This window comes from Perissodus microlepis, chromosome 7 (genome assembly GCF_051167445.1).
Source record: "Perissodus microlepis isolate ML-2025 ecotype Zambia chromosome 7, ASM5116744v1, whole genome shotgun sequence".
NCBI lineage: Eukaryota > Metazoa > Chordata > Actinopteri > Cichliformes > Cichlidae > Perissodus > Perissodus microlepis.
Window position 1 is genome coordinate 9,033,609 of NC_140467.1, and position 23,583 is coordinate 9,057,191.

A 23,583-nucleotide genomic window follows, 5' to 3' on the forward strand; every position below is an offset into this window, starting at 1 on the left:
TGATTTCAAAATTCTTTCCTTGGTGGGAAAACCCTTAACATCTAACTAAGGCATAAATATTCATGAGGAAGTAGGCGTGCCGTCCATTAATCAGGAGATTTATATAATAGTTTATGAATGGAACTATAATGAGGTGCAATCCACTCGGTACACTCAAGGAAAAGAAGGTTATATTAGACTTTGTCATGAAACATCTAAGTATCCTGCACAGCTGTGGGAAAAAAAATCTGGTTGAACAGATAAAACTTTATGTCTATAGCATAAAGTGTGCTATAGAGAGCTCATCCGAACCATCATCATGCTCTCAGGAGGTAGATCTGGCTTCTTGCATCTGCATGACCTTGGGCAAGATACTCAACCCCAAGCTGTTTTCTGGTGCATCCAATGGAGTATGAGAGCACTTAGAAAAAAGTTATGTGAATGAGGCAGTGCTTTGAGTGCCCCAGTTGTGTAGAAAAGCGCTATATAAGAATCAGTCCATCTACCGTCATCTCAAACATAGCTGAGACAATGCTGTCTCATGGGCTTATATGGATACAGTGCAGCCGATGTGACCGGTGATAGAAGTGTACGGGGCTTTACTCTCTGCCCGGAATCAGCACGTCACATTCCAAATGGATAATGACCCAAAGCATACTGCAAAAGCAACCCAAGAGCTTCTCAGGGATATTTTTTAATTGCTAAGCCATAACTCTCGACACCCTTTTCATGAACTGAATACAGAATGGCCCACAAACAAGCAGAAACTGGAGGCATCTGCAGTGAAGGCCTAGTAGAGCATCTCAAGTGAGCTGGGCTCTAGACTTAAGCACTGAGTGCAAAAGAAGTCTTACATCCAGTCTTTGTATTTAAAATGAGTGAAGTTTTCCAGGCCTCTGAAAATGGGTGACTATGTATGAAAATGGCAATTATTCATAGACGCTAATGAAAATTTTCAATACACCTCTTGCATTAAAGTCTGCACATCTTGACTGATTTAAAATCCACTGTGGTGGCAAAAATACAAAATTGTGTAACTGCATAAATACATTTGTACCTAACTTTGAATATTAATTAATATCTCTGTTATTATCTACTCATATCACAGGCAGCTTATTGTCATTTTCTTTTATAAAATGGTGATGAGTTGATTATTTAGTGCTCTGCTCCTATTGCTGCATTACAGCAAGATGGAAAGAGGCATGATAAAGATTTGGTTACATGGTACATTAAGTTCTCATTTATTGAAGAGATAAAAAACACAAAATTTAAATCATAAAATTAATGCAGTCGACAGATGCAGCTCCCCTGCTGGCACGGCACACAACACTACACACAAACACTGAGAACAGCAGCAAGTACAGTTCATAATCACATGTTCTCTTTGCTGTGCGAGTTACTTTTCAATGCTTCACATAGTAATTTTTTCACACTTAAGCAAACATTCATTTTCTACCTTAAGAATAGTAGATATTGTTCAAAGTATGAATGACAGCAGCTAAATGAGCTCTGTAAACAACAGAAATCCTATTCATTCCACCACATTTATTATTCCCCGCTACCGTCACTAGACAGAATAGAGGGCAGTAATTTAAAACATCTATAGATTACCGTGCGCCATCCTCCAATCAATTAAAAAGCAGACCACCAAAATTACAATTAGTGTTCCTGCTGATGGTGTCGGTCACGGAGATTAAGATGTCTTGACACCGGACAGAAGCAGCAGAAATGATCCTTCAGGTGTCATCAGAAATGTTTTAAACTAACTCTGGACTCTCTGCCTTCAATCCGTCCTCTTCTGCCTCTGAATTATCTTTCTTCTCGAGGTCAAAATTCTGTAAGAAAGCAGTGAATGAAGGATATCAGCACTATCATCAACAGTTATTAGTAAATTTTCTCATAACTACACTTTTTTTTTGCCAAAAACAAATGCTGTTTGTACATTTTGTACATTTCTTTATATCATAAATTTGTAGTGATTTTGTTACAGCTTAAAAATTGGAACCACTTTAAATGACACAAGTGTAAAGAGGCAGTTGTAGTCTGCAGATGTTAACTAGGTTTCACTTATTTTGAATGCACTAATCTGACAAATGATATTGATTTTTTTATGCTTTTAAATGTATTAAGAATTCTGATCTTTCAGTTTTGCCCATTGAAACTCGATTTCTTAACACTATTAGCAACGGGGGTTAAAGTGGGCTGGAATGATCTGGAACGGTGTTCCGGCACCTTCATTAAATGCGTAATTAAATCTGATAGGAAGAATAATAGCTACATAATACTGTTGAGAGATTTAATTTTTCATGTGCTGCAGCCTGGAGGTGCTTCCAGCTGACAGCATGTAGTAATAAGAAAATATAATGACATCCCACAGTCTCACTTACACCCTAAACACACACCTCTTCACTTTGTATCCCTGTGGTGCGTTCACAGTGCAGATGTAAATAAAGTTGTGGTTCTGAAATTTGTAGGAAGTGATTTCAAATGCTGCTTTCACACAGCTCAACAAACATCACCAAATTCAAACTGCTTTTCTGCAGATTGTGCCATAGTACTACAGTTGCTGTATTTCCTAGGGAGAGATAAAGACTGGATGGGAGAGGAAGATGAATCATTTTCAAAGGTAAGAACTGCTCAGCAAGCGACATTTTATAAAGCTGAAATTTAAAACTTACTTGTAAAGTCCTAATTCATTTCAGAAACATGGATTGGATATAAAGATGATGTGTTACTGAAGTTATATATTTTTCATAATGCGAAATGTCTTGCTAAACAAATTAAAGTACAATATTTTTTGTTATTCAAAGTTTGCATGAAAACAGGTTAGTTTGCGGTTAGTCTGTGGTAAAGTAGACAGTGATGCACTAAGTTGAATGGGTTGCAGTGCAGACTGTGGTGTAAATGTAAGCTCTTGATGCTACATTAGACATTAGATTAAATTCACTCACTAAATTCAAACATTCCTATTAATTTTATATAGTCTATGAGTTGGAAATCAGATAACTTAAGCAACATCTGCTTATATCTTGTTGAATTCAGTCAGCTAAATCCAAGATCAGTGAGTCTCAGCAGCAATACAAACTGTGACTAGTTTCTAAGTAACTTTTTCCCCATGCTGCACACCTAATCTTAGGATTCCACCTCTTTTCAAATCCTGCTTTAACCCTGATTAGCAGATACCTGCCAAAACTAAGCTAACATTATCTATTATACATTTGTACCTAACTTTCGAATATTAATTAATTAATTAATTAATAAGACAGCAACCATAATGCTATCAAGACTTAACCTGGCTTTAAAAACCAACGGGTAATATAATGACAGCTGGATCCATCTTTGATATCCAGTGTATATATAGTTTGTCACTACTCCTAACTCTATGATTGTTGATTTTGTGTAGAGAGGATCTCCAGTAATCGTATTAAAACAACAAAGGACAATAATAAACTCATTATATTTCCTACTTTAAGTACCGCACAATCAAATATTTAATTCTTTGAAGTTAAAATTCTACAGTTGCTTAAGGACAAGCACATTGGTAATCAAAGAAGCTAGTGTACCTCTAATTCTTGCATCACTTCATCCATGAAGTCACTGGGGTTTTTCTTGTACTCCACTGCTCTTTTGATCATGTCTCTGAACATCTGATGAAAGAGGTACAGTCAGAGCTATCAGATGGCAGTAGAAGGTCAGGTGGTGTGAACATGTTATAATGACTACACTGACTGAAGTTGATAATTGGCTTATAAAATGAACACTTTCACTCCAGTCACATTACGTAAAACAACAGGAGAAGAAAGAAACCTGCTCAGACCTTAACTACATTGGTTCCATCAGCTGCTGACACAAAGTAAAACGGGAGTCCTTGCTTCTTCCCGAAATTGAAGCTTCTTTGAGTGACCTTCATGTCGGCTGCAGATGTGGAAAAACAATCACAATCACAAAGTCCAGTTTGCTGGACAAAACAGTTAAAAAAAATACTGCAACCTAAAGAAATCATGTCACACATCGAACTCTAACATTACCATTGCATACAGTCATTACAAGAACTCCACACCAACTTTAATGTGCAGACTCACCATCAATTTTGTTGGCAACAACACAGCAGGGTATCTCTGGTCTGTACTCTCTTAGTTCCTTATACCAGTTGGCTAAATTCTTATATGTGAGCTTCCTTTGAACATCAAAAACCTAAAAAAAAAAAGAAAAAGAAAAAAAAAAAGATGAAAGATTTAGCACAAGTTCACCTTGGTTGCTGACAACATAGTTACATTTTTCAGACAACTTTTAATCCTCACTTCTTCATGCACACTTTCAGCAAATGAATGTGTTCTTACCATAATGCATGCATGTGCTTTGTGGTAGTATGAAGGATGCATGTTTTGAAACCTCTCCTGACCAGCAGTGTCCCAGAAATCTTTGGATCAAAATAATAAAAAAAGAATTTGGAAATTTAAGCTTTGCAGATTATTATTTTAAACTGGTTTCAAATATTTTAAGTTGTCACAGCAAGTGCATGGTACATACCAACTGCTATGGTCTTGTTTCCTACAGTGGCTGCGTGTTTGTAGAGAGTCAAGGCATAGGTTGACAACTGCTGGGGACGACTGCACGAGGAGTTAAGGATCTTAACAATATGCAACTTGTTTCTTCAAAGCATCTTAAGGCTAAGAGAATCTTTTTCCAAGTCTTTGTTCCTAGCCCACCTGCTCGAATTTAAAATTAAGTACTCAATTTATAAATTGCTTCTTCGTCTTCTTCTTTTGACTGCTCCCTTTAGGGGTTACAACAGTGGACCATCTGCAGCCATCTCACTTCAAAACTAGTGTCTTTGTTTCTTTTATTGTTGTAATTTTACTATGTTTGTCTAAAACAGGTCTCTCTTGTGTAATAGACATTGGATGGGATTCCCTATATAAATAAAAGTTAAATAAAATCTTCCTCTGTCACAGCAACCATCCGCAGGGCCTCCTTCACTACATCCATAAACCTCCATTGAGGTGTCTCTCTTTTCTGGGAGCTCCACATTCAACATCCTTTGTCCAGTGTATCCACTATCCCTCCTCATCACATGTCCAAATGCTCTCAGGCATGCCTCTCTCACTATGTCTCCAAATTGCTTAACCTGCGTTGTCGCCCTAACTGCATTGTCCTCTAATGAAGTAATTTCTAATTCTGTCCATTCTCATCCCTCCCAATGAAAATCTTAGCATTTATCTTTCCAACCTTCCTTCATATCTACCTCCCGTCTTTCTATTAATGCCACTGTCTCCAATCCATACGCCATAACAGGTCTCACTACCATCTTGTAAACCTTTCAGTTGACCCTTGCTGCTACCCTGACATGTGTCTTCACCCATTCCACCACACCAGCACTCTCTTCTGCAACTCTCTTGTGCGCTGTCTGTTGCTTGGGATGGTTGACCACCAAATGTATTTAAACACATCTACCTTCACTACCCTTACTGTTACTCCTGTTTACCTCTCATTCGCAAACATGTATTCTGTCTTGCCTCTATTGACTTCAATTCCATTTCTCTCCGGTGCATACCTCCAACTCTCCAACCCCTCTTCCACCTGGTCATCTGTCACTCCTACACCTACCTCACCACTGTCTCGCTGTCCTCATACATGTCCTGCATCAGCCTCACAACACTTATCTACCACTCTCGTTCTTCACGCAGTACCACAGTTCCTCTCTTGGCACCCTGTCACCTGCTTTTTCTAGATCCACAAAGAACTGTATAAACTGCTAAAGGATACTATTCGTCCATGAGAAACCTCTCCATTAGCCTGCGAAAGAAGGAGAAAAGTGTCAACCCCACAATGTTAGGAAAGCTCAAATGTTGTTGATCGCTGCTTCCAGCTAATACTCACTTAGATTTACCAACTGCGCTGTCTCCCAAGCAGATGATCTTCACCTGTTCGTCCGCATCGTATTTCTTTTGGTCCAGTTCAGGGATGCTGCCAGCGTCAACAGCCATATCTCCCTTTTTGATTGCTGCTATAAATACCTGAAAGAAATTCCGTTATGCTCCCACAGGAGCTCCGATAGACGGCTACTGCCCAGGGAGTATTAGCTAGCTTGCCATTAGTTACTTGACGTTCGCCTTTACTTCACTTATTCCTGGTTCGTCACGGTTCACGTCAGTAAAAACAGATGCTCACAGAAACTGACAACAAAACTGAGCCCGTCACTGATTACATTCTCTTTCTGAAGTGCTGAAGTGTACCTTTCACAGCGCACTCAGGAGGGAACGATTGTTAATCGCAAGTACGCTAACAGAACTAGCGTTGGCCGCAGTTGTTAAGCCCGGTTAAACGTCGCTTGTTATCGCGTGAATATCATTCTTTCCCGATATGAAAAGGTGAACGATTTCCTTCATTTATCAGGGTTAACAGGTAGCTCCGGTTTGTAAATGTGCGACGTCCCCGACAATTTTCGTTTCTATGCAACGGGGACGCCCGCAGGACCACTTCGCACTGTATCCGGCTGTCTTTACAGGTGCCTGTCTAAAATCCTCAGTCATTCGCTTCTTCTTCTTCTTCTTCTTCTTCTTCTAAGGAGTTTTTGGAGGTTCGCAAACAATGATGTGGTGCATTACCGCCACCAACTGGTTTGGGGTGTGGACCAGAATCCGCTCATACCAAATAATAAAAATAAATAAATAAATAAATTTCTTCCTGATATTTTCTGACAATGCAACAGAAAATGTTGAATGGTTTCACTTATTCCACAGCGACTAAATTTCCCCATTTCATGTTTCCCTATAATATAGTGAACTGTTTAATCCAGTGTGTCCAAATCTGATTGAAGATATTATTGTCTCTTCTCTTCTGGTTTTCCTTTGAATAGAATAAAACTATCTCCCCATCCTCTCTTCCTCACACCACTTTTGCCATCTTTCCCTCATTTTCTGTTTTATCGTGCTCCTCATTTTAGTTTTGCTAATACTGCTATGTAAACCGACTTGATCTCCTTTAGCAGCCTGCGTTGCAATTTTATCTGCCACCTCATTGACAATAACATAATGTGCTGGTATCCAGACAAATTTAGCAATCATTCCCATCCAATGACTGTAGAAAACAGTCATTGTTCCCATTATATTGTCTGGTCTGGCTTCTGAAGGACTGTTATCCAAGCAGGCCAATGATGAACTAGAGTCCAAACAGATTATTGTCCGTAATGGTTTCTTTTTCTCCACCCACTGAACAGCTAACAATAATGCCAACATTTCCCATGTGTACTCTGAAAGCTCATTTTTGAGCCTTTCCCCTACTTTTATCTGGAATTGTGGAAGATTGAATACCATACCCACTTGATTGCCTGTATTTTTGATGCATCTTTATGAATTTGTACAAAACCAAAAAATTGATTCATGTAATCCTGCACTATATGACAATTCCAAATAAATTCCTTATCTTTATTCCTCTTGTGTAACAACATAAGGTCTACATTTGCATCTGAAAGTATCCATAGTGGTGCTACTGGTAATGGGACTACTGGGCTTATATTCATTTGATCTTTTTGAATTTCTATTGCTTTCTGGGTTCCTGTCCACCCAAAACTCTTTGACTTCTTTACCTCTTTCTCCTAACAAGGAGCTCTGTTCAATTCTGTTTGTGTAAATTATATTTTTAGTAAATCATTAGTATCTCCCTCTTGTCTTAATAATTATCCATTCTCTGCCAATGTCTGTCCTTTTCTTCTTTTCCTTTCCATTGATTTTGTCTGAACTATGAATTTTAGCAAATGATTTTGCCATCATATTAGCCTTCTCTTCGTTTCTAATTGCTGTTATTTCTCCATCACTCAGGATTGGATACCTATATTCTCTTTTAATCCCAATCATTTTCCCTATCATTGACCATTCCTGATTTATTTTAGTCTGTCTTCCTGCTGAATTACAGAAATTCCTCCACAAATCTCTCTTTGCATTTTTTACAACTCTTCTCAAATTACCCTACCTTTTATACTCAATAAGATTCTGAGCATTACGATTTCTTTTCAACATTTTAAAAGCTTTATTTCGAGCCTTAATTGCTTCATCACATTTCTTTGTCCACCACGGTAGTCTTCTTCTTGGTCTTACCTCCTTTCTCCTTTATAAATCAATTTGCTGCTTTTAAAATGGCACAACACACAGATAAATTAAAATCATCAACACCAACACTTAAATCAACTTTTTGTAACTCCTGTTCACTTATGAGCCTAAACGATTCCCAATCAGCGCTACTGAAACACAACTCTACTGCTCCCATTCCATACTCTTCCACATTTAAACTTATTTCTGTCATTATAGGATCGTGATCACTACCTATTGTGTTATCTCTAATTACTTTCCATCTACTAATGCCTGCTAGTGACTCTGAAACCAAAGTGAGATCAATTACTTCTTCTGTACCCGCTCTTGCATTCACTCTTGTTCCACTTCAATCATTCAAACAAACATATTTTTTGTTTTCCATGAGTTCCTCAGTTACATTTCCATTCTCATTATTATAATTACCTCATAGTGTGCTGTGAGCATTAAAGTCTCCACACCATTCCACTTTTCCTTCTATGTACGTATCCATTTCTTCCATAGAATTTAATGACAGCCTTTTATATGGATTGCAAAAATTAACAACTTTAATACTTCCTTTCTTTGTCCATGTTTCAATTACAATATATTTCAACTGCATACCTATTAGTAGAACTCTATACTGAATACCTTGTTCTACAAAAATTACACATCCTCCTCCTTTACTTTCTTTCCTATCTCTACCTACACTGCTATGTCCTTTGATTACAAAATCTAAATTTGGTTTGCGCCATGTTTCCTGGATGCAAATGATATCAGGTGTCTTATTAAAAAATTTTATGAATCCTTTAAACTCTTGTCCATTTGCTAATAAACTTCTGGAATTCTATTGCAACATAATCGTATTATCTTCTCTTGTGATGTTCCTGGCTTCCCATCTTCCCTAGTCTTTTGTGTATATGTTCCCATGAAATCCCTCTCATAAATGATTGTGCTCCCCTCACAACCATTTAGATTTTTTCTGTCTTGTATTTTACTTGATCAGCACAGTTGATTACATATGCAATGAATATCTTTTCCACTGTGCTTTCAGTATCCGTTCTCTCTAATTGAGTCAAACCTGATGCTGACATCTGTTGAAGCCTTCCTATCTCAGTTTTTCCTTTCTGTTTTTGCACCTTTTAACAGCCTCGGCATAGCTTATGTTGTTACCCGTTTTAACCTGCACAACCTCAGTGGTCTTCTTCCTAGCTTCACATTCCTCATATATCACCATGTGCTGCCCTCCAACACTAAAAAATTTATCTGGCCCAACATTTCTCATACCTATGTTTATCCACACACCTAGTACACCTTTGCTGTCCTCTGTACACTGCTGCTATATGCCAATATCACTGACATTTGTAGCATGTAAGAGGGGGAGAAATATATGACCAAACTGTGAAACACATGAATTCTATTTTGACTTTTTCTGGAAACATAGGTTCTTAAAAGGTTTTACATACATATTAAAAAAAATGGCTACTTTTTTTTTTTTTTTTACCAGGTCTTAGTACTGGGTCCATTTGTTTTTATAAGGAAAGGTCAAATGCAGAAGCAGTGTGTGAAACAATAAGACACTAAAAATCATTAAATTACATCTAAAATACAGGGTGGGCCATTTATATGGATACACCGTAATAACAAGGTTATGGTTGGTGATATTAAAGTCCTGTTTGTGGCACATTAGTATATGTGAGGGGGCAAACTCCTCAAGATGGGTGGTGACCATGGTGGCCATTTAGAAGTCGGCCATCTTGGATACAACTTTTGTTTTTTCAATAGGAAGAGGGCCATGTGACACATCAAACTTATTGGTGATGTCACAAGAAAAACAATGGTGTGCTTGGTTTCAACTTAACTTTATTCTTTCATGAGTTTGAGGACTTTAATATCACCAACCATTCCCATGTCATTACGGTGTATCCATATAAATGGCCCACCCTGTAGTAGGGGTTATTAGCCATTTTGTTGGGCATGTTTCACAGTGCGTACTCTATCTTGTCATATTTGGAATGAAAAAACAGTGTAACTACAGGTTGCCTCTAACCAGCTTTAGCAGCAATAATTTGAAGTAATCAGTGACCCAGTTTTGGCCATGATTAATTCATAGGACAGATGGCATCACATTTGATTCTACAAAACTTTGCTATACAACAAAACCTAGGAAAGATGCCCAAGATGCAAAGTCCCCAAGTCCTGTGGCTCCAAAACCAGCCAACATCATCACCCCTCCACCACTGTGTTTGACTGTTGGTATGAGGTGTTTGTACTGATATGCTCTCTTTAGTTTTCTTTAAATGTGGTGCTGTGAACTTTGGTCTTCTCTGTCCAAAGAAGATATTTCCAGGAGTCTCGTGGTTCGTTGAGATGCAAAACTAAGCTTTGCTGCAGTGCTCTTTTTAGAGAAAAGAGGGCTTCAGTCAAGCCATGCATGTTCAGCCTTTTTTGGATTGTGGTGCCATAAACTTTAAACATGATATAACTGAGGCCTCTGAGCATTGCAATGTCTAACTTTGGGTTGATTTTGCTGGGAAATACATTCCCACAAAGACAAATATCTGGCAACTGCTTTGAATAGTTTTTCTCATTGTAGAATTAAATTGTTTGGAAATGTCCTTATAACCCATCACAGAGTGTACTAGTGTAAGTGTGTACTTAGGTTTTCACAGGATTGCATGGAGTTCTCTGAAAACCCTTTTCACAGGTCTATTAGGCAGTTTCACACATTTTTTTTCTTTTCACATAAAGCCAACAATCTGTTTCATAAGCTGCTAGTGTTTGGCCAAATATAAAAGCAAAATAACATTATTCTTGCACATAGGCTATGTCTATAGGTATTAAATCTTCTGTATCGGCTGACTTTAACAATTTAGTGGCTCTGTGGATAATATAAATAGCAAAAGCAAAATATCACTGATCATGTAGTTTGTATGTATCATACAGCCTAGTATGAAAGTTGGATTCACATTAAAGTGGCACTTTGCAAAATACCAAATGGCTAACTCAGGAATTGGGATTGCAGAGGTTCTGCTATAAACTCTGTGCAAAAGGCTAAACCATAACCTGGAAATTCCACAAAGTTGAGACATAAGACAGAAACAGTAAATTTATCTTTTTCTGTAAAAAGACGAGCAATTTTTTAAAGTATTTTTTCCTTAACTGACCTCAAATATGACAAATGGAGAAATCTGGCCTAAATTCTTTGGCATCAAAATACAATCTCACTGTTGCGCTGAGCAGTTTGTATTTTATGCTTTATTGAAAAACTTCTGTGGTCATTTCCAGTTAAATTAAGAGATGACAGAGGACACTATTCCATAACATTCCCAGGAGCTGGTAGGATGTACTCAGAATGACGCAATCCAAAGGTAAAGCTCGGGGCTTTGGTTTTTGTGAGGTTTACCTAGGAAGGAAAAATCTCGATGAATAAAAAATGTTCATATTTGTGGGGCATTTAGGATAATAAGAACACGACATGATCAGGTTTCTTACTTGCTCGGGGTTGTATGCTCCTGGTCCTGGTTTCGCTGTGGTTTCACCGGGAGTGAAGTTGCGGCCTGTCATGCTGAATTGAGGAGGCTTCTGTCCATAAATACTGGGGTCCACAACTTTATAGGCAGCAGGGCCAGGAGTCTGCGGCCAAGAGAAACAAAAGTATAGACAACAACAGTAAACCACAGTTGCTAGGGTTTTTTTGGTTTGGTTTGTTTTCAGCTTTTTAGGGTTTGCTTGAGTAACTTTTATACCTGTATGTAACCAGTCTGGCCTGACACTGTCCTGCTACAGTCTGTGTTGTGGTTATGGTTTTGTTTCATATACACAGGAAATAGAGCCTGACGGAGGATTTTTAAGATACCAATATTTGGCAATTTATTTTTTTCTGTCAGACACATGGAACATAAACAGATTTTCCTAGCATTTGTTGCGTATCATCACTTATGAGTCCTTACTTAGATAATATGACAGTGCAGTTTAAAAATAAACTTGTTCTCTGCTCCAACAAACTGTAGGTTACTCATTTACCCTCTGCCTATAGCTGCTTGGATCAGCTGGTTGTTGTATTTGTGGATTTGCAAACACCTGTTGCCAACAGGTAAGTTACAAAGTGCCCTCTAGTTGACAAACTACACAATATCAACAACCACAAGATGGCTGAAGGGTGTTTCTCCCTTCTCATCTTGACTTGTCTTAGCAAATTTCACTTATGAGCCATTTCAAAAGTAGATCAGCAAATGAGATAAAATAGAAAAATTGTTAGTATATAATCATGATGCAATGCAATTTCTGTGCAGGTTTTTATATGTACTTTGTATATATTTTTGGAATTTGAGTAATGAAATTTAATGTGATGGCACACACCTTATTAGTCAGCTAGTGGTCCTGTTGGGGGAGAGGTGTAATAGCTATATATAATAGCTACAATGATTTAGATAAATTTTAATGGAAGTGAAATTTGCAATGAAATGCATTATATAACCATGTATAACCATTACAACTGTTAAACACTGTTTTTACTAGTCACATGAAAAAGTTTTTCACAGGCCAGTCTGAGCACCTCTACAAAAACAGACATTTCAGGCCTCAGTTAGCAGGTTAAATGAAAAAGTTCATGACAGTAGAATTAGAAAACAAAGGAATAAGTACAGCTTGTTTGGAAATGTTGCCAAAAGAAATAGTCTTCTCTATAAAAAAGAACGTGGCAGCATGGCTTTCATGTGTAATGTTGCATTGGATCAAACCACAAGACTTCCAGAACAATTCTTAACAGACAACAAAGACCAGTGTTGGAGATGTTTGTCCATAACGCACAGCACCACATTTGGAGAAAACAAAACAGCGTATCAGCACAAATGCCTTAAAGGGGCCTTAAAAGAGCTGTGCATAAAGGGACGCCTGCAGACTTCTATGAACTGAAGCAATATTGTAAAGAAGACTGAGATAAAATACCTCCACAATCATGTCAGAGAAACGGTATACAGGGAAAGATTACTCCATGTTGCTTCACGTTATTGCTGATGAAGGCTCTACAAGCTATTGAACCATGGGGCTTACTTAGTTTTTTAGAGGACTACATAGAGTGATGTGTAAACTCTATTTTTAATGATTATATTAACACCAAATCCTCATAACTACCACCAATATTAATCTGTATTAATTCAATATTAATTACTTAGAAGACATAAACATTGCTTACAGCAAACTAATACAAACTGAGTCGAAAACAAACACTTTAGACTAAAAAGACAAGATGTAAAGTTTATACACAGGTTTAATCTGTAAACAGGAGTACAGTGGGAAACTACTGGAACTGACGTCCACGAGAGGTCAAAGGTCACACAAAGAAACTAAAAGCTCCCAATAATATAAAATCATATTCATTAAAAAATGACAAAAGGATTGCTTTTCAGGGAAATATAACTCTTAAAAGACATGTTACATATATAACTCTGCACCTTGCTTTGGTCATCATAGAAGGTTCCGATTTTGTTGCGGCCACGTAATGAGAAGCAGGGAGCAGAAGATGCAACCGCAGTGTTCCCTATCACGGGAGGCAGGGAATAGGTTGCAGGACCTGCAGTAGGAGCAAGAGATAAAGCTTACAGACTTTGTACTATGAAACTTTTTTATTCATAGTACAAATACAAAACAACAAATACATATTTTACCTGGTGTTTTGTTGCCACCTAATTCCTTGTGCCTGGCTAAAAGTGAATAAGCAGGCGCAGCGCGGTAGATCCACTTTGCTGAGTGCTCTGGGGAATATTGACCTGACAGCAACAAAGAAATTTGCATAAAGACACTGAGACCAAGAGTAAAGCATCTTCATGTGCGTTTAATGTGTTAGGAGTTCTGCTGACCTGGTCCAGGAGGCTCGAAGAACTTGGGCTCCTTTGGACGGCCGTGGAGTGAAAATGCAGGCATGCTGCTCAGGCCCTCTCTGGTCATGTTGGTGGGAATCAGGTATCTTGGCCCAGGGGAAACGTTATTATTGACCTCCTTACGACGCATCCCAAAGCTGAACATTGGGGCTTTGCATTTGGTAGGGTCGTGCTGAGACACACCTTTATCATAGAAGAAGAACACACCCTTATTGAATACTACTGCTACTACTAATAATAATAATTGTGCTGATAACAAAAAAAAAACAACTTCTCTAACACTACCTGTGAGTCCAGGCAGTGCATACTTGGGCCCCGGGCTACCATAGAGGGCAGCTATAGGACCTCTTGGCTTGTGGGGCCTCCAGGTGCCAACCCAGGGATCAGCCTTCATTATTACCTTGACAGAGAAAGTCATGGAAAAAAAATAAAATGACTAAGGGGGGTTTGCACATTAAAAAAAAAAAAAAAAGATAAAATCACTCATCCTTCTGTGGTGCTATATTCAGCTGATCCCTTATTCACCATAGCAGGTGGGTCCACATGTTTGATTTAGCAGATTTCTGCTGAGCTTCTTCAACTTGTTAGGCAAATATGTAAAAACACTGTATATGGAGACTCTTAAAATAGCCATCAGCATATTTGCCATCTCATGATGTCTTCACTTTTTTTAAATAACAATAAATGTAGCTGTCATTAGTAATGCTAATATATATATATATATATATATATATATATATATATATATATATATATATATATATATATTAATAAAGTGCATTACTATCGATGAAGGCTCTTCTTCTTCTTCTTCTTTCAAATCCTGCACCTTTCTGAGTGGCTCAGTAGTAACACGAGTGTGGCTTCACCTGGAACAGCAACATCACGGTGCTAATCATGGCAACAGATTTGGAACAATAATAACAATGACAACCATAACTCATTGCATATGTCATATGAATAAAAACACTAACGCCAGAAAGAAACGTTAGTCATTTGCTAACTCGCACTGATTGAGCATAAGTGATCAATAATTATAAAACAGCTTTGCGCTCACCTGTGAAAACAAGCGCTAGCCGTGTTAATGAGTTATATAAAGCATCGAGCTAAGTTCATGAATCATACATGGCTTTACTTACGCTTGACTTTTGTTTGGCGGAGGCCTGGTTGATTATGTTTTTTACAGAAAAAGCAGTAAATCTTTCATCAAAAAAAAATAAAAGCTGTTTCTACCGTTTGCGTTCCAAACTAACGAATCACTGACTGCTTTCAGTTTTATTCAGTTGGTGAAATAAAGTAAACAGATTCGTGATTTTTACCTCACAAAATCCCGATCCTGCTTAGAGTCCGTGACAGGCTTTTTTCCACAGAAATGAGCATGTGCGCTGAACCCAAACACAGATTGTTTAATGGTTGTCAACTTCACTATGACAACGTTTCCATGGCAATGACTCTCTGACATTTATTCTTAATATGTGTTGGATATAATGTTCTTTAACCAGTTTAACCCGATAAAAAAAAATACTGCTAATAATAACAATGAAAAGAAAAGGGAAAGGTTTCTAGTCAGCTCTGTTGGGGTGCCTTGGCTCTCTGGTATAATATCTGACTCACTCACATTTAACCAGAGACATGCAAGAAGTATATACATGCAATACATTATGCAGATGTTGTAAATGATTTATTAGGTATGAAATGCTGTTCTGCTACAGGGTCACACTGTGGGCACACTGCTTGGATTTAACCTCTTAGAACTAATGACAGGACCTGATATACTATTCAGTGCTAAACTGATTAAATGTTTGTTTGCTTTTTAATTCTAACTTTATTTCAAGTTTAACCACTTTTCTAGCACTTTATGCAGGACTGGTCCATGGCACAGATGTAGTTGTTACTCTTTGCCTGGTAACAGTTTCAAATACTTCAAATCATCTTAATCCATGGAAACAAACAAATATATGACTTAATCTTAATGCCCTCTACTGGAAATATCTTAGGCTTAATTTAAAGGCATTGGCACATTTTCATTGTCCCCTGTGAAGTGTGTAACAGTGTAAGCAGGACACATCATAAACAAAATATTTTAGTGCCAGAGGGGACAGTTACAATTGAAACACATTAACACGGCTTAGACCGAAAGAGTAGAGCAGGTAATAGTTCTTGTTAGATTGTGTAGGTGATACTTTATTTCTTACATCTAAATCAGTATAGGTTATTAGCAATTTTGTTAGGCCCACATTTATTGTGAAATAGTGATATTTTAAAAAAGGGAAGATAAATATGAGACATGAAGGGGGAGGTTGGTCTTTATATATCAAATTCTGCTTTAAATGCACTCCAAAAACCAAACTGTAAAGGGCATTTTTCACAGTGGGTGCTCTATTTTGTCATATTTGAAATTAGGGAAAAAAGTGGCATCTCAGTGTGATGGCAAACACTTACAGGATCCTACAACTAAAGTAATTAGACAGAATTAAGCAATCATTTATTTAAGTGCTTGCACCTCAATTTTTTTTTCTCTGATTTGTCAAAATGTCTCTGTGGGGGGAACCCCCCCCCCAAAAAACAACAATATGCAGTATCAGTTTTTGTTTCTGTATAAACTCTTGTCTTCAAAGTGTAGCATTGGTGCTGCAGGCTCTAGTGAAGTATCTGTAGTTGTGGAAGGTTTCTCTCAAAGTGGCCTTCATGACTTTCATTAGAGGTGCAAGGCTTTCCATTTCCTCTTGGGAGCACTGTAAGATACATGTATATATGTGTGTTTATTTTAAAAAAGGAAAATGATAACACTTGAAAAAAAGTTTTCATATTTAGAACAAATGCAACATGATTTACTCATTGAATTTCCACTCTGTCTTACCCTTGTAAGTGCCCGTATCAGGCGGTGAAGCACTGCCTCCTCTCTGTGTGGACAAAGGCTGGTGACTGTGCTCACGCAGCTCAGCAGACAGTAAATGGTGTGTCTCTGTGGCTGTAACAATGTAATATCCCAAATAACATCTTGCATCTAAGGAGATCTACGTATAAATGTATAAATGCTTAGTAAGAAAGCCCAGGAGATTGTTTTCTTACTTTCTTGAGCACACTGAGAGGATTCCTGTTGCTTGCTCTAATACTCAGTCTTTCTATGTCCTCGGCACTGAGGACAGGGTCCTGAATGAGATTGGAGAAAACCAATAAAAGTGAGAGACAAATGTTTACTGCAGTACAGGGTGCTTAATCAGAAATTCCTTGTGTGATGCCACTAACCCTCAGCTTCTCCAGCCAGGTCCACAAGAGACAGCAGAGAACATGAGGATCTGATTCAGTGACCAGCAGAGCCCAGCCACACTCACTACTATTCAGTTCCTCCTATAGAAAAAGCGAGTGGTAGTATTAATTCACTGATATGTTCTGATTCATAACAATGATTACTTGTTTGTTCGTTTTACCTGCAGCAGAGCCGACCTTTGCAGAACTGTTTCTCCTGGAGGACCCTGCTCTGACATTGCTTTAGCTACAGGACGAGCCGTCGAGGTCGGGCCTAGGTTATGTGGATTTCTGCACAGCTGCATGTGATATTGGTTAGAACACATCCACAGCAAAGCTTTCTTTACTGTTACCATTTTTAAAAATAAATGTAAGGTTACCTCCACATTGGAACTGTATTTGGGTAGAGCCTTTTTAGCCTTGCAGTTTGACTGCTTAGCACAGCTGCTGTTTGTTCTCATGCTGGACACTGGAATATTGAGTATATGAGTTTCCTTTTTGGTGGTTTGGTAGCCTGATGAAAGCCCACCAAAAACTGGACTAACTGGTCTGAGATCAGCTCGCATACGTTCCGGCAAACACCAGTGTTTCTCATCTCCAAGAGCTGTGGTGCAGTATGGATTCAGCTCCGATCCCTTCAGTACAAAATGCAACAAAGGGGGACAAATCCTTTATAACCAGACCCATTTTACATTATTATTCAAAAATTTGAATAATTCTGTATGCACAATTTTAAAATTTGACCTCATTTACCTTGATCTTGCTGAGATCAGAGTCACTGTAGCTGCGTTTGTCCATCAGTACCTCCCTCTTCCTCTCCAAGAATCCTAACGGGTCATCCCATGAGGACATTGACCCCGAACCTGCCCACGAGCTTCTGTGACCTTCTCTCAGCAAGGGCAAGTACTGCTTGGACACCAGAGTCTCTCTCACAGTGCTGCTCAGGACCCTAAGTGCGGACCTCTTGTCCAGTTCGGTATAGACCTCTGGAGGTGAAGGAAGACCCAGAGCCAAGCAGGAGAGACGCACACACAGGAGGTACACCACCTAATCAAGTGGAAGTCAGAAAAGAGGAGAAGGTTAATTGCTCTACAATCCAGGCATTTCATGACACAGGATTAATGTATTATGATGACAAAATCCAGACCTTTGGTGTTTGTCTGAGATTGCGAGCCTCCTTGCCGTGCAGTAGGAGTGCTTGTCGGTTTAGATAGTGCTGCAGGGTGAAAGGGGCTCCGTGTCTCAGGCTAAGGTCTGGGTATTGAACCAGCTGTGTGCTAAGCAGGCGAGCAAAATCAAACACCTTGCTTATCTGTGCCCGGGTTTGGATAGAGCGAGGTCGTTTAATCCGCACAAAGTGGACGGCCTCACTCGGGCTGATGCGCAAGGTGTAGATTAAGTAGCAAGCTATCAGGACACCTGGCGATCAGGAACACAGCAAGAGCATTATATGTGGCCAATCTGCAACATGCAATACTTACTTACATGGAATATATTTTTAATCCTACCTGTCCTCCCTAGGCCTGCATGACAGTGCACGGCCACTCTTCCTTCCCTCACCGCAAAAGCAATAACCTTCACTGCGTCAATTAACCCAACAAGAGATGACACTCCAAAATCTGGCATCCCAAAGTTGTAAAAGTAAACTGCACATAAACATATGTACATAAGAATAGTGAGCTGAAGGAAAGAGCATTAAAGCCATCAGCATAATGTTTGCACACAAAATAAACTGTTTTCTGTATTGAAAATAAATATGCTTTGCTTTCAGTGTTTTAAGATCTCACTGTCATTGTCCATGAAGATCTGAGGAGAGTAGGTGAAACCACTTTCAGAGTCCAGAGGAGGTCCACAGTGAGCATGCTCGCCTGGGAGCTGCATGTTAATGATCGACTTGATGTTTAACCTGAAAATAAAGTCAAAGACTGGAGGAAACCTGCAGACACTTGGTGTTCATCTCAAAGGCTTTTTGTTTGTTACTTGCTATGTGTCCACAGTTCCAGAAGTTTTAAAACTACTACGATCATCAAGTGTCCTTGTAAAAAAGTGATACAAGATGCTTTATGTCCTTCCTTTTTTGCAGTAATTACTGTAAGGATGCAGGCGTCATGCATCAATTTACTACACAGACAATACTGACCAGTGATTACCTTTGAAACTGATCTATGATGTTGTACTTCTCAATTAGATAACTTGATGGTCTTGCCATGGCAACTATGTCATCTGTTACCCTGAGACAAGTAGAAGTTCACAGTCAGCATGGACTCCTTACTGTTTTGCTAAAACACGCACAACACAAAATTATGTGTGAGATTGCCAAACACTCTCACCAGGAGGAGAAAATGCCTCGAATAACTTGCTGGTTCAGCTTCCAGCACTCTGGTCCCTCGTAGCGACAATCTTTACCTCCACAGGCCAGTAGACAGAGGAGCTTGGGTGGGATAGCTTTCACCAGATTCTCCCTGGCCTGGGAATAGGAGGGCTGTGGTACCGGTATGTGAGGGGTCAACGTCGGCATCATCCTGCACATGTAAAACCTGCAAATCAGCTTTTGCTAACGTATTATATCTGTGAAGGATGCCTCACCTGGAAGAAATAGCAACTTCCTTCGTCCTTCAACTCTGACAAACATGCAGCTTGCAGTCTGACAGTATTTGTATTACTTTTAGCTGTCATTTTACTTACTGTGCAAGGATCTCATGTCTGAAAGTGTTCTGCTTTAAGAACAGTCCAACTATATTGTTTTTATATAAGTTCATATGTAATAAACAGCAATTAAATGTAACGCTTACCTTTCTGTTTATGTTGAAAAGTGATGGTTTAAATCCCATTTAATGTATTTCTATGAGGCTTTAAGAAATATGAAGAAAAAAAACTGATCAACAAAGCAGAGTACACATGGGCTCATCTGTCTTGATGCACACCGCTTGCACCCACTCACAAAACTGTGTGATGACCCAGCTCCACTAAGCCTGATTAGCTGTCATAAATACATTAGAACAGACACTCATGCATCGTAGCAAGCCAATTATATCCTTACACCTTCACCTATAAACACTGTGTATGTCCTAATTACTTAGCACCTGGCGTCATACATGATTTTACTCCACTTGATATGCTGAGAAACTTCTGAGAAACTGTAACAAGCACTAAAAGAGAGACTGTGTAAATGTTGTGCTTATACGGTGATCTCAGATCCTCTCACACCAGATCAGTCTGACGACTATGGTAACTGATTTATTGAAAATTGATTGACTATAAAGTCTTCATGGCAGAAAATTGCCACACATTTTAATCTTATTGCACACTAAACTGCTGTGAATTGGAGATAAACGACGATATGTGCCCCTGGTTCTCTGTCTGTATATGACCACCTCCTGCACTACAAGCTGTTTGTGCAATAAATTCACTTCTCATTAGTACACTGGGATCTGCCCAGCCCGGGAGCCGCCACCAGTCCTCTCTGAGGCCTTTCCTAAACCGCAGCCTTACTTCATGCTCAAGCCATCTGCCAACATCTACTAGAAACATTGTCAAACTAAAATGAGGATTTAGTCCCAGCTACTGACTCCCCTTTGACATTATCGCCCCCTGCAGTGCTGCAACAGTAACAACATGGTAATGATGAAAAGATGATAATACAACTTTTTTTCTATCCCAATTAGGGCTCATCTCCCATTTAAAAAATGATTACTATATGCTGGATAAATTTCACACATCTGCTCCTGCCCAGCACAGGACATGCTGGGGAAAGAGCTACATTACAAAGCTTTTATTTGAAAGCAATTTTATATTCTAGTCATTTAACATTTCGTTTCCACTTTTTACCCATCCTCTTTACTTGACAGTGGTATTAATTTAAACAGATGCTGTGAGTGAGCTGCTCTCCCTTTATGCCCTTTCCAGTGCACCATATGCCATTATACTTCTCTATTATTCAGTCCTCATTCAACTTGAATCCCTGCATCTGATAGCCTGGCACTTAGCTTCGACATTTTCCATCCAAACTGCTACAAAAGACCAGACACTCTTATTCAGGAAACTACCATTTACTAACATTTAGAAGAAATCCACTTAACTAATCCTGCTTTTCTCTCCAAGTCACCATCTTATACCACTAGCAGTCAAAATGAAGGGAAACTGCATCAAGGTCACGTAGGCTGAATGTTTTACTCAAAGCATTGATAGCTATTTTCCTCCAGCTCAGTTTGTTAGTTTACAGTCAAATCGCTTCCTCACCTCTAACTCTTTAGTTACATTAGTAAAAAAAATTAATTAACTAAAAAAAAAAATCTTGCTTGCCTGAGGGCTATTTTCAACATGCAGAAGCTGTACAGTTCGCTGTACAGATGACCTTAGGTCATACCCAAACACCAAGGAAGACATGTGCTAGGAAATGTGGCTTGAAAGCAAGTAATACATAAGCAAAGACAGGCAGAAGGTGAGATCCGTTTGCAAGGTCTGTCCAAGTTACAGCGCAAAACATACTGGTACTAAAGATTTTCACTTCCTCTCAGCCTGGTTCCTGAAAAAAAGATGTTGACTGATGATGAAACAAACCTGAAAGCCAAGAAAGACCTGGGCCCTATTTCAGGAAGCCGGTTTAGAAAACTCAGAGTGAAAAACGATACTCAGGGTTGAGTAACCCCGAACTGTCCAACTCGGAATATTCGGTTTCAGAAAGGCTGATAACAATTAGTTCAATCAACGCGGAGTTGCTTCAACCCCAAGTTAAGCGCGCGCACGAGGATACATAAAGCCCTGATTAGTGGAGCACAGATTAAGCGAGTCACCATGGAGACGGAGGGAAAGAAGGCGCGGTCAATGTATTTTACAGCGCTTGAGGCCGAAATTCTGATGGCAGCATATGCCGATAACATGCAAATTTTGCGGAAAAAAAGTAACACAGCCTCAGCTGCAAAAGAAAGGGAGCATGCATGGCAAAACATAGCCGACAGAGTCAATGCGTGAGTGTTAATTTAAACATTGATCTAGGGATTTCCACCCATTTAACACGTTATTTTATTTTATTTTGTATTTTATACATTTTATTCTGTGATGTGATGTGAGCGCAGGTGCAACCCAACAGGCCCCAAACGTTCCTGGCAGCAAGTGAAAATGAAATATAAAAATATAGTCCAAACAGGTAAGGTGTAATTGTATTATGAGCCATAGTGCTTGGTCTGTTTGTCCTATGTAAATCAATTGCAGTTAGAGGCTACATTAATTTTCTTTCTGTAAGCACTTATTGAAATTATCTGAGCACATTACAAGTACATATTTGCTTACTCTGTATGCTCAAATGTGACCCGTTATAGCCAACAGAAAAAAAGCGGAGGCCCGAAAAACAGGTGGGGGTCCTCCACCACCACCACTCACAGAGCCTGGCCACTTGGCTTCCACATTTGTGATAATGTTGGCAGCATCACATATGATCTTCACAGTGCAGAGAACACAAATTAGCATCCATTACTATAATGAAATAATTTGTTAGTTTGAAATGCTACAGGGAACTATGTACCTGTACATTAATGCTGTGGAAAGACTTCCTGTTCACATAGTCTCCTTCATTTACTGAAGGAGCAATGATTGGAATGTGAGTGCCATCTATACAGCCAATCACGCCTGGGAACCCTGAAAATAAATGTAAAATTTAAGTAGTAGTTCAAGTATCACCACATCATGAATTAAGTTTTGTTCATCCTGATACCTGCAATTTTGTGGAATCCCTCTTTGATCAATCTTGTGGGTCTGTGACCGGGGAACACCACAAACGAGTGCAGGAGACGTTTCAGTGCAACTGTAACATTCCTGACTGCCCGACAGACGGTAGCCTTGGAAACGTGCTCAGCGTCACCAATATTATACAGAAAGCTCCCGTTTGCAAAAAAACGAAGTGCAATACAAATAATATGTACAGAACTGAGAGAATGTCCGCGATGTGTCACATGAGCAATATTAGGCCTGAGGATGTTATTCAAATAAATTATAGATTGTGCTGAGAAACGGTAACGTTCACACAGGAAATCATCAGGGAATGATAATATGTCCAAACGCGCTCTAACCACTCTCTCCCGGCGGAGAGCTCTGCGGAGAATTTGGGCTCCAACATCTACTGGCTCTTCAAGGAAGGGGCACGCCATGTCTGACACTTCCTACAGTCAGGTTTCCGACAAAGAGGCGGGGACAGTCAGGGTTAGTTGCAGTAAACCTGCTAGGGGGCAGGTTAGCTTCACGGAGTGTGTCGTCATGGTGACTCACTCAGGCTTCATCTGAACTCGCTTTGTGAAACCGAAGACCCAGAGTTTTCGTTCACTCAGGGTGTACTTACTCAGAGTTTGCACTAAACCGGCTTCCTGAAATAGGGCCCTGGCCTGAAAAAACACTGACAAATGATGTTGAATGTC

At 39.1% G+C, this 23,583-nt stretch overlaps 3 protein-coding genes across 8 annotated transcripts; all 3 read right to left on the reverse strand.

Annotated features, from left to right (window-relative positions):
- Window positions 1–1,204: 1,204 nt before the first annotated feature.
- rabl2 (RAB, member of RAS oncogene family-like 2) lies at window positions 1,205–6,508 on the reverse strand. Its single transcript, XM_084933201.1, has 8 exons — window positions 5,860–6,508; window positions 5,746–5,775; window positions 4,510–4,589; window positions 4,320–4,399; window positions 4,062–4,173; window positions 3,797–3,894; window positions 3,543–3,626; window positions 1,205–1,814 (listed from the first exon to the last, which is right to left on the reverse strand). Exons 1-8 carry the CDS (start codon window positions 5,964–5,966, stop codon window positions 1,737–1,739), a joined length of 669 nt encoding a protein of 222 aa, XP_084789327.1. The 5' UTR covers window positions 5,967–6,508; the 3' UTR covers window positions 1,205–1,736.
- Window positions 6,509–11,185: 4,677 nt separating this feature from the next.
- cimap1b (ciliary microtubule associated protein 1B) lies at window positions 11,186–15,499 on the reverse strand. Of its 4 annotated transcripts, none has more exons than XM_084933205.1 (8): window positions 15,247–15,499; window positions 14,712–14,796; window positions 14,213–14,327; window positions 13,907–14,110; window positions 13,715–13,816; window positions 13,502–13,620; window positions 11,541–11,681; window positions 11,189–11,451 (listed from the first exon to the last, which is right to left on the reverse strand). In XM_084933205.1, the coding sequence occupies exons 3-8, from the start codon at window positions 14,319–14,321 to the stop codon at window positions 11,359–11,361; spliced, it is 768 nt and encodes a 255-aa protein (XP_084789331.1). In that variant the 5' UTR covers window positions 14,322–14,327; window positions 14,712–14,796; window positions 15,247–15,499; the 3' UTR covers window positions 11,189–11,358. The 4 variants fall into 4 exon arrangements, with proteins under 4 accessions (XP_084789335.1, XP_084789334.1, XP_084789331.1 ...); XM_084933206.1 differs by having other exon boundaries at window positions 15,067–15,499; XM_084933209.1 differs by lacking the exon at window positions 14,712–14,796 and having other exon boundaries at window positions 11,186–11,451; window positions 15,067–15,499.
- A 96-nt stretch (window positions 15,500–15,595) lies between these two features.
- LOC146382518 (protein tyrosine phosphatase domain-containing protein 1) lies at window positions 15,596–23,502 on the reverse strand. Of its 3 annotated transcripts, XM_084933203.1 has the most exons (13): window positions 22,698–23,502; window positions 19,969–22,612; window positions 19,507–19,698; window positions 19,327–19,407; window positions 18,964–19,082; window positions 18,685–18,822; window positions 18,324–18,595; window positions 17,930–18,223; window positions 17,359–17,811; window positions 17,177–17,278; window positions 17,000–17,080; window positions 16,788–16,898; window positions 15,596–16,662 (listed from the first exon to the last, which is right to left on the reverse strand). In XM_084933203.1, the coding sequence occupies exons 3-13, from the start codon at window positions 19,695–19,697 to the stop codon at window positions 16,540–16,542; spliced, it is 1,965 nt and encodes a 654-aa protein (XP_084789329.1). In that variant the 5' UTR covers window position 19,698; window positions 19,969–22,612; window positions 22,698–23,502; the 3' UTR covers window positions 15,596–16,539. The 3 variants fall into 3 exon arrangements, with proteins under 3 accessions (XP_084789329.1, XP_084789330.1, XP_084789328.1); XM_084933204.1 differs by lacking the exons at window positions 19,969–22,612; window positions 22,698–23,502 and having other exon boundaries at window positions 17,359–17,475; window positions 17,557–17,811; window positions 19,507–19,962; XM_084933202.1 differs by lacking the exons at window positions 19,969–22,612; window positions 22,698–23,502 and having other exon boundaries at window positions 19,507–19,962.
- Between the last annotated feature and the right edge of the window lie 81 nt (window positions 23,503–23,583).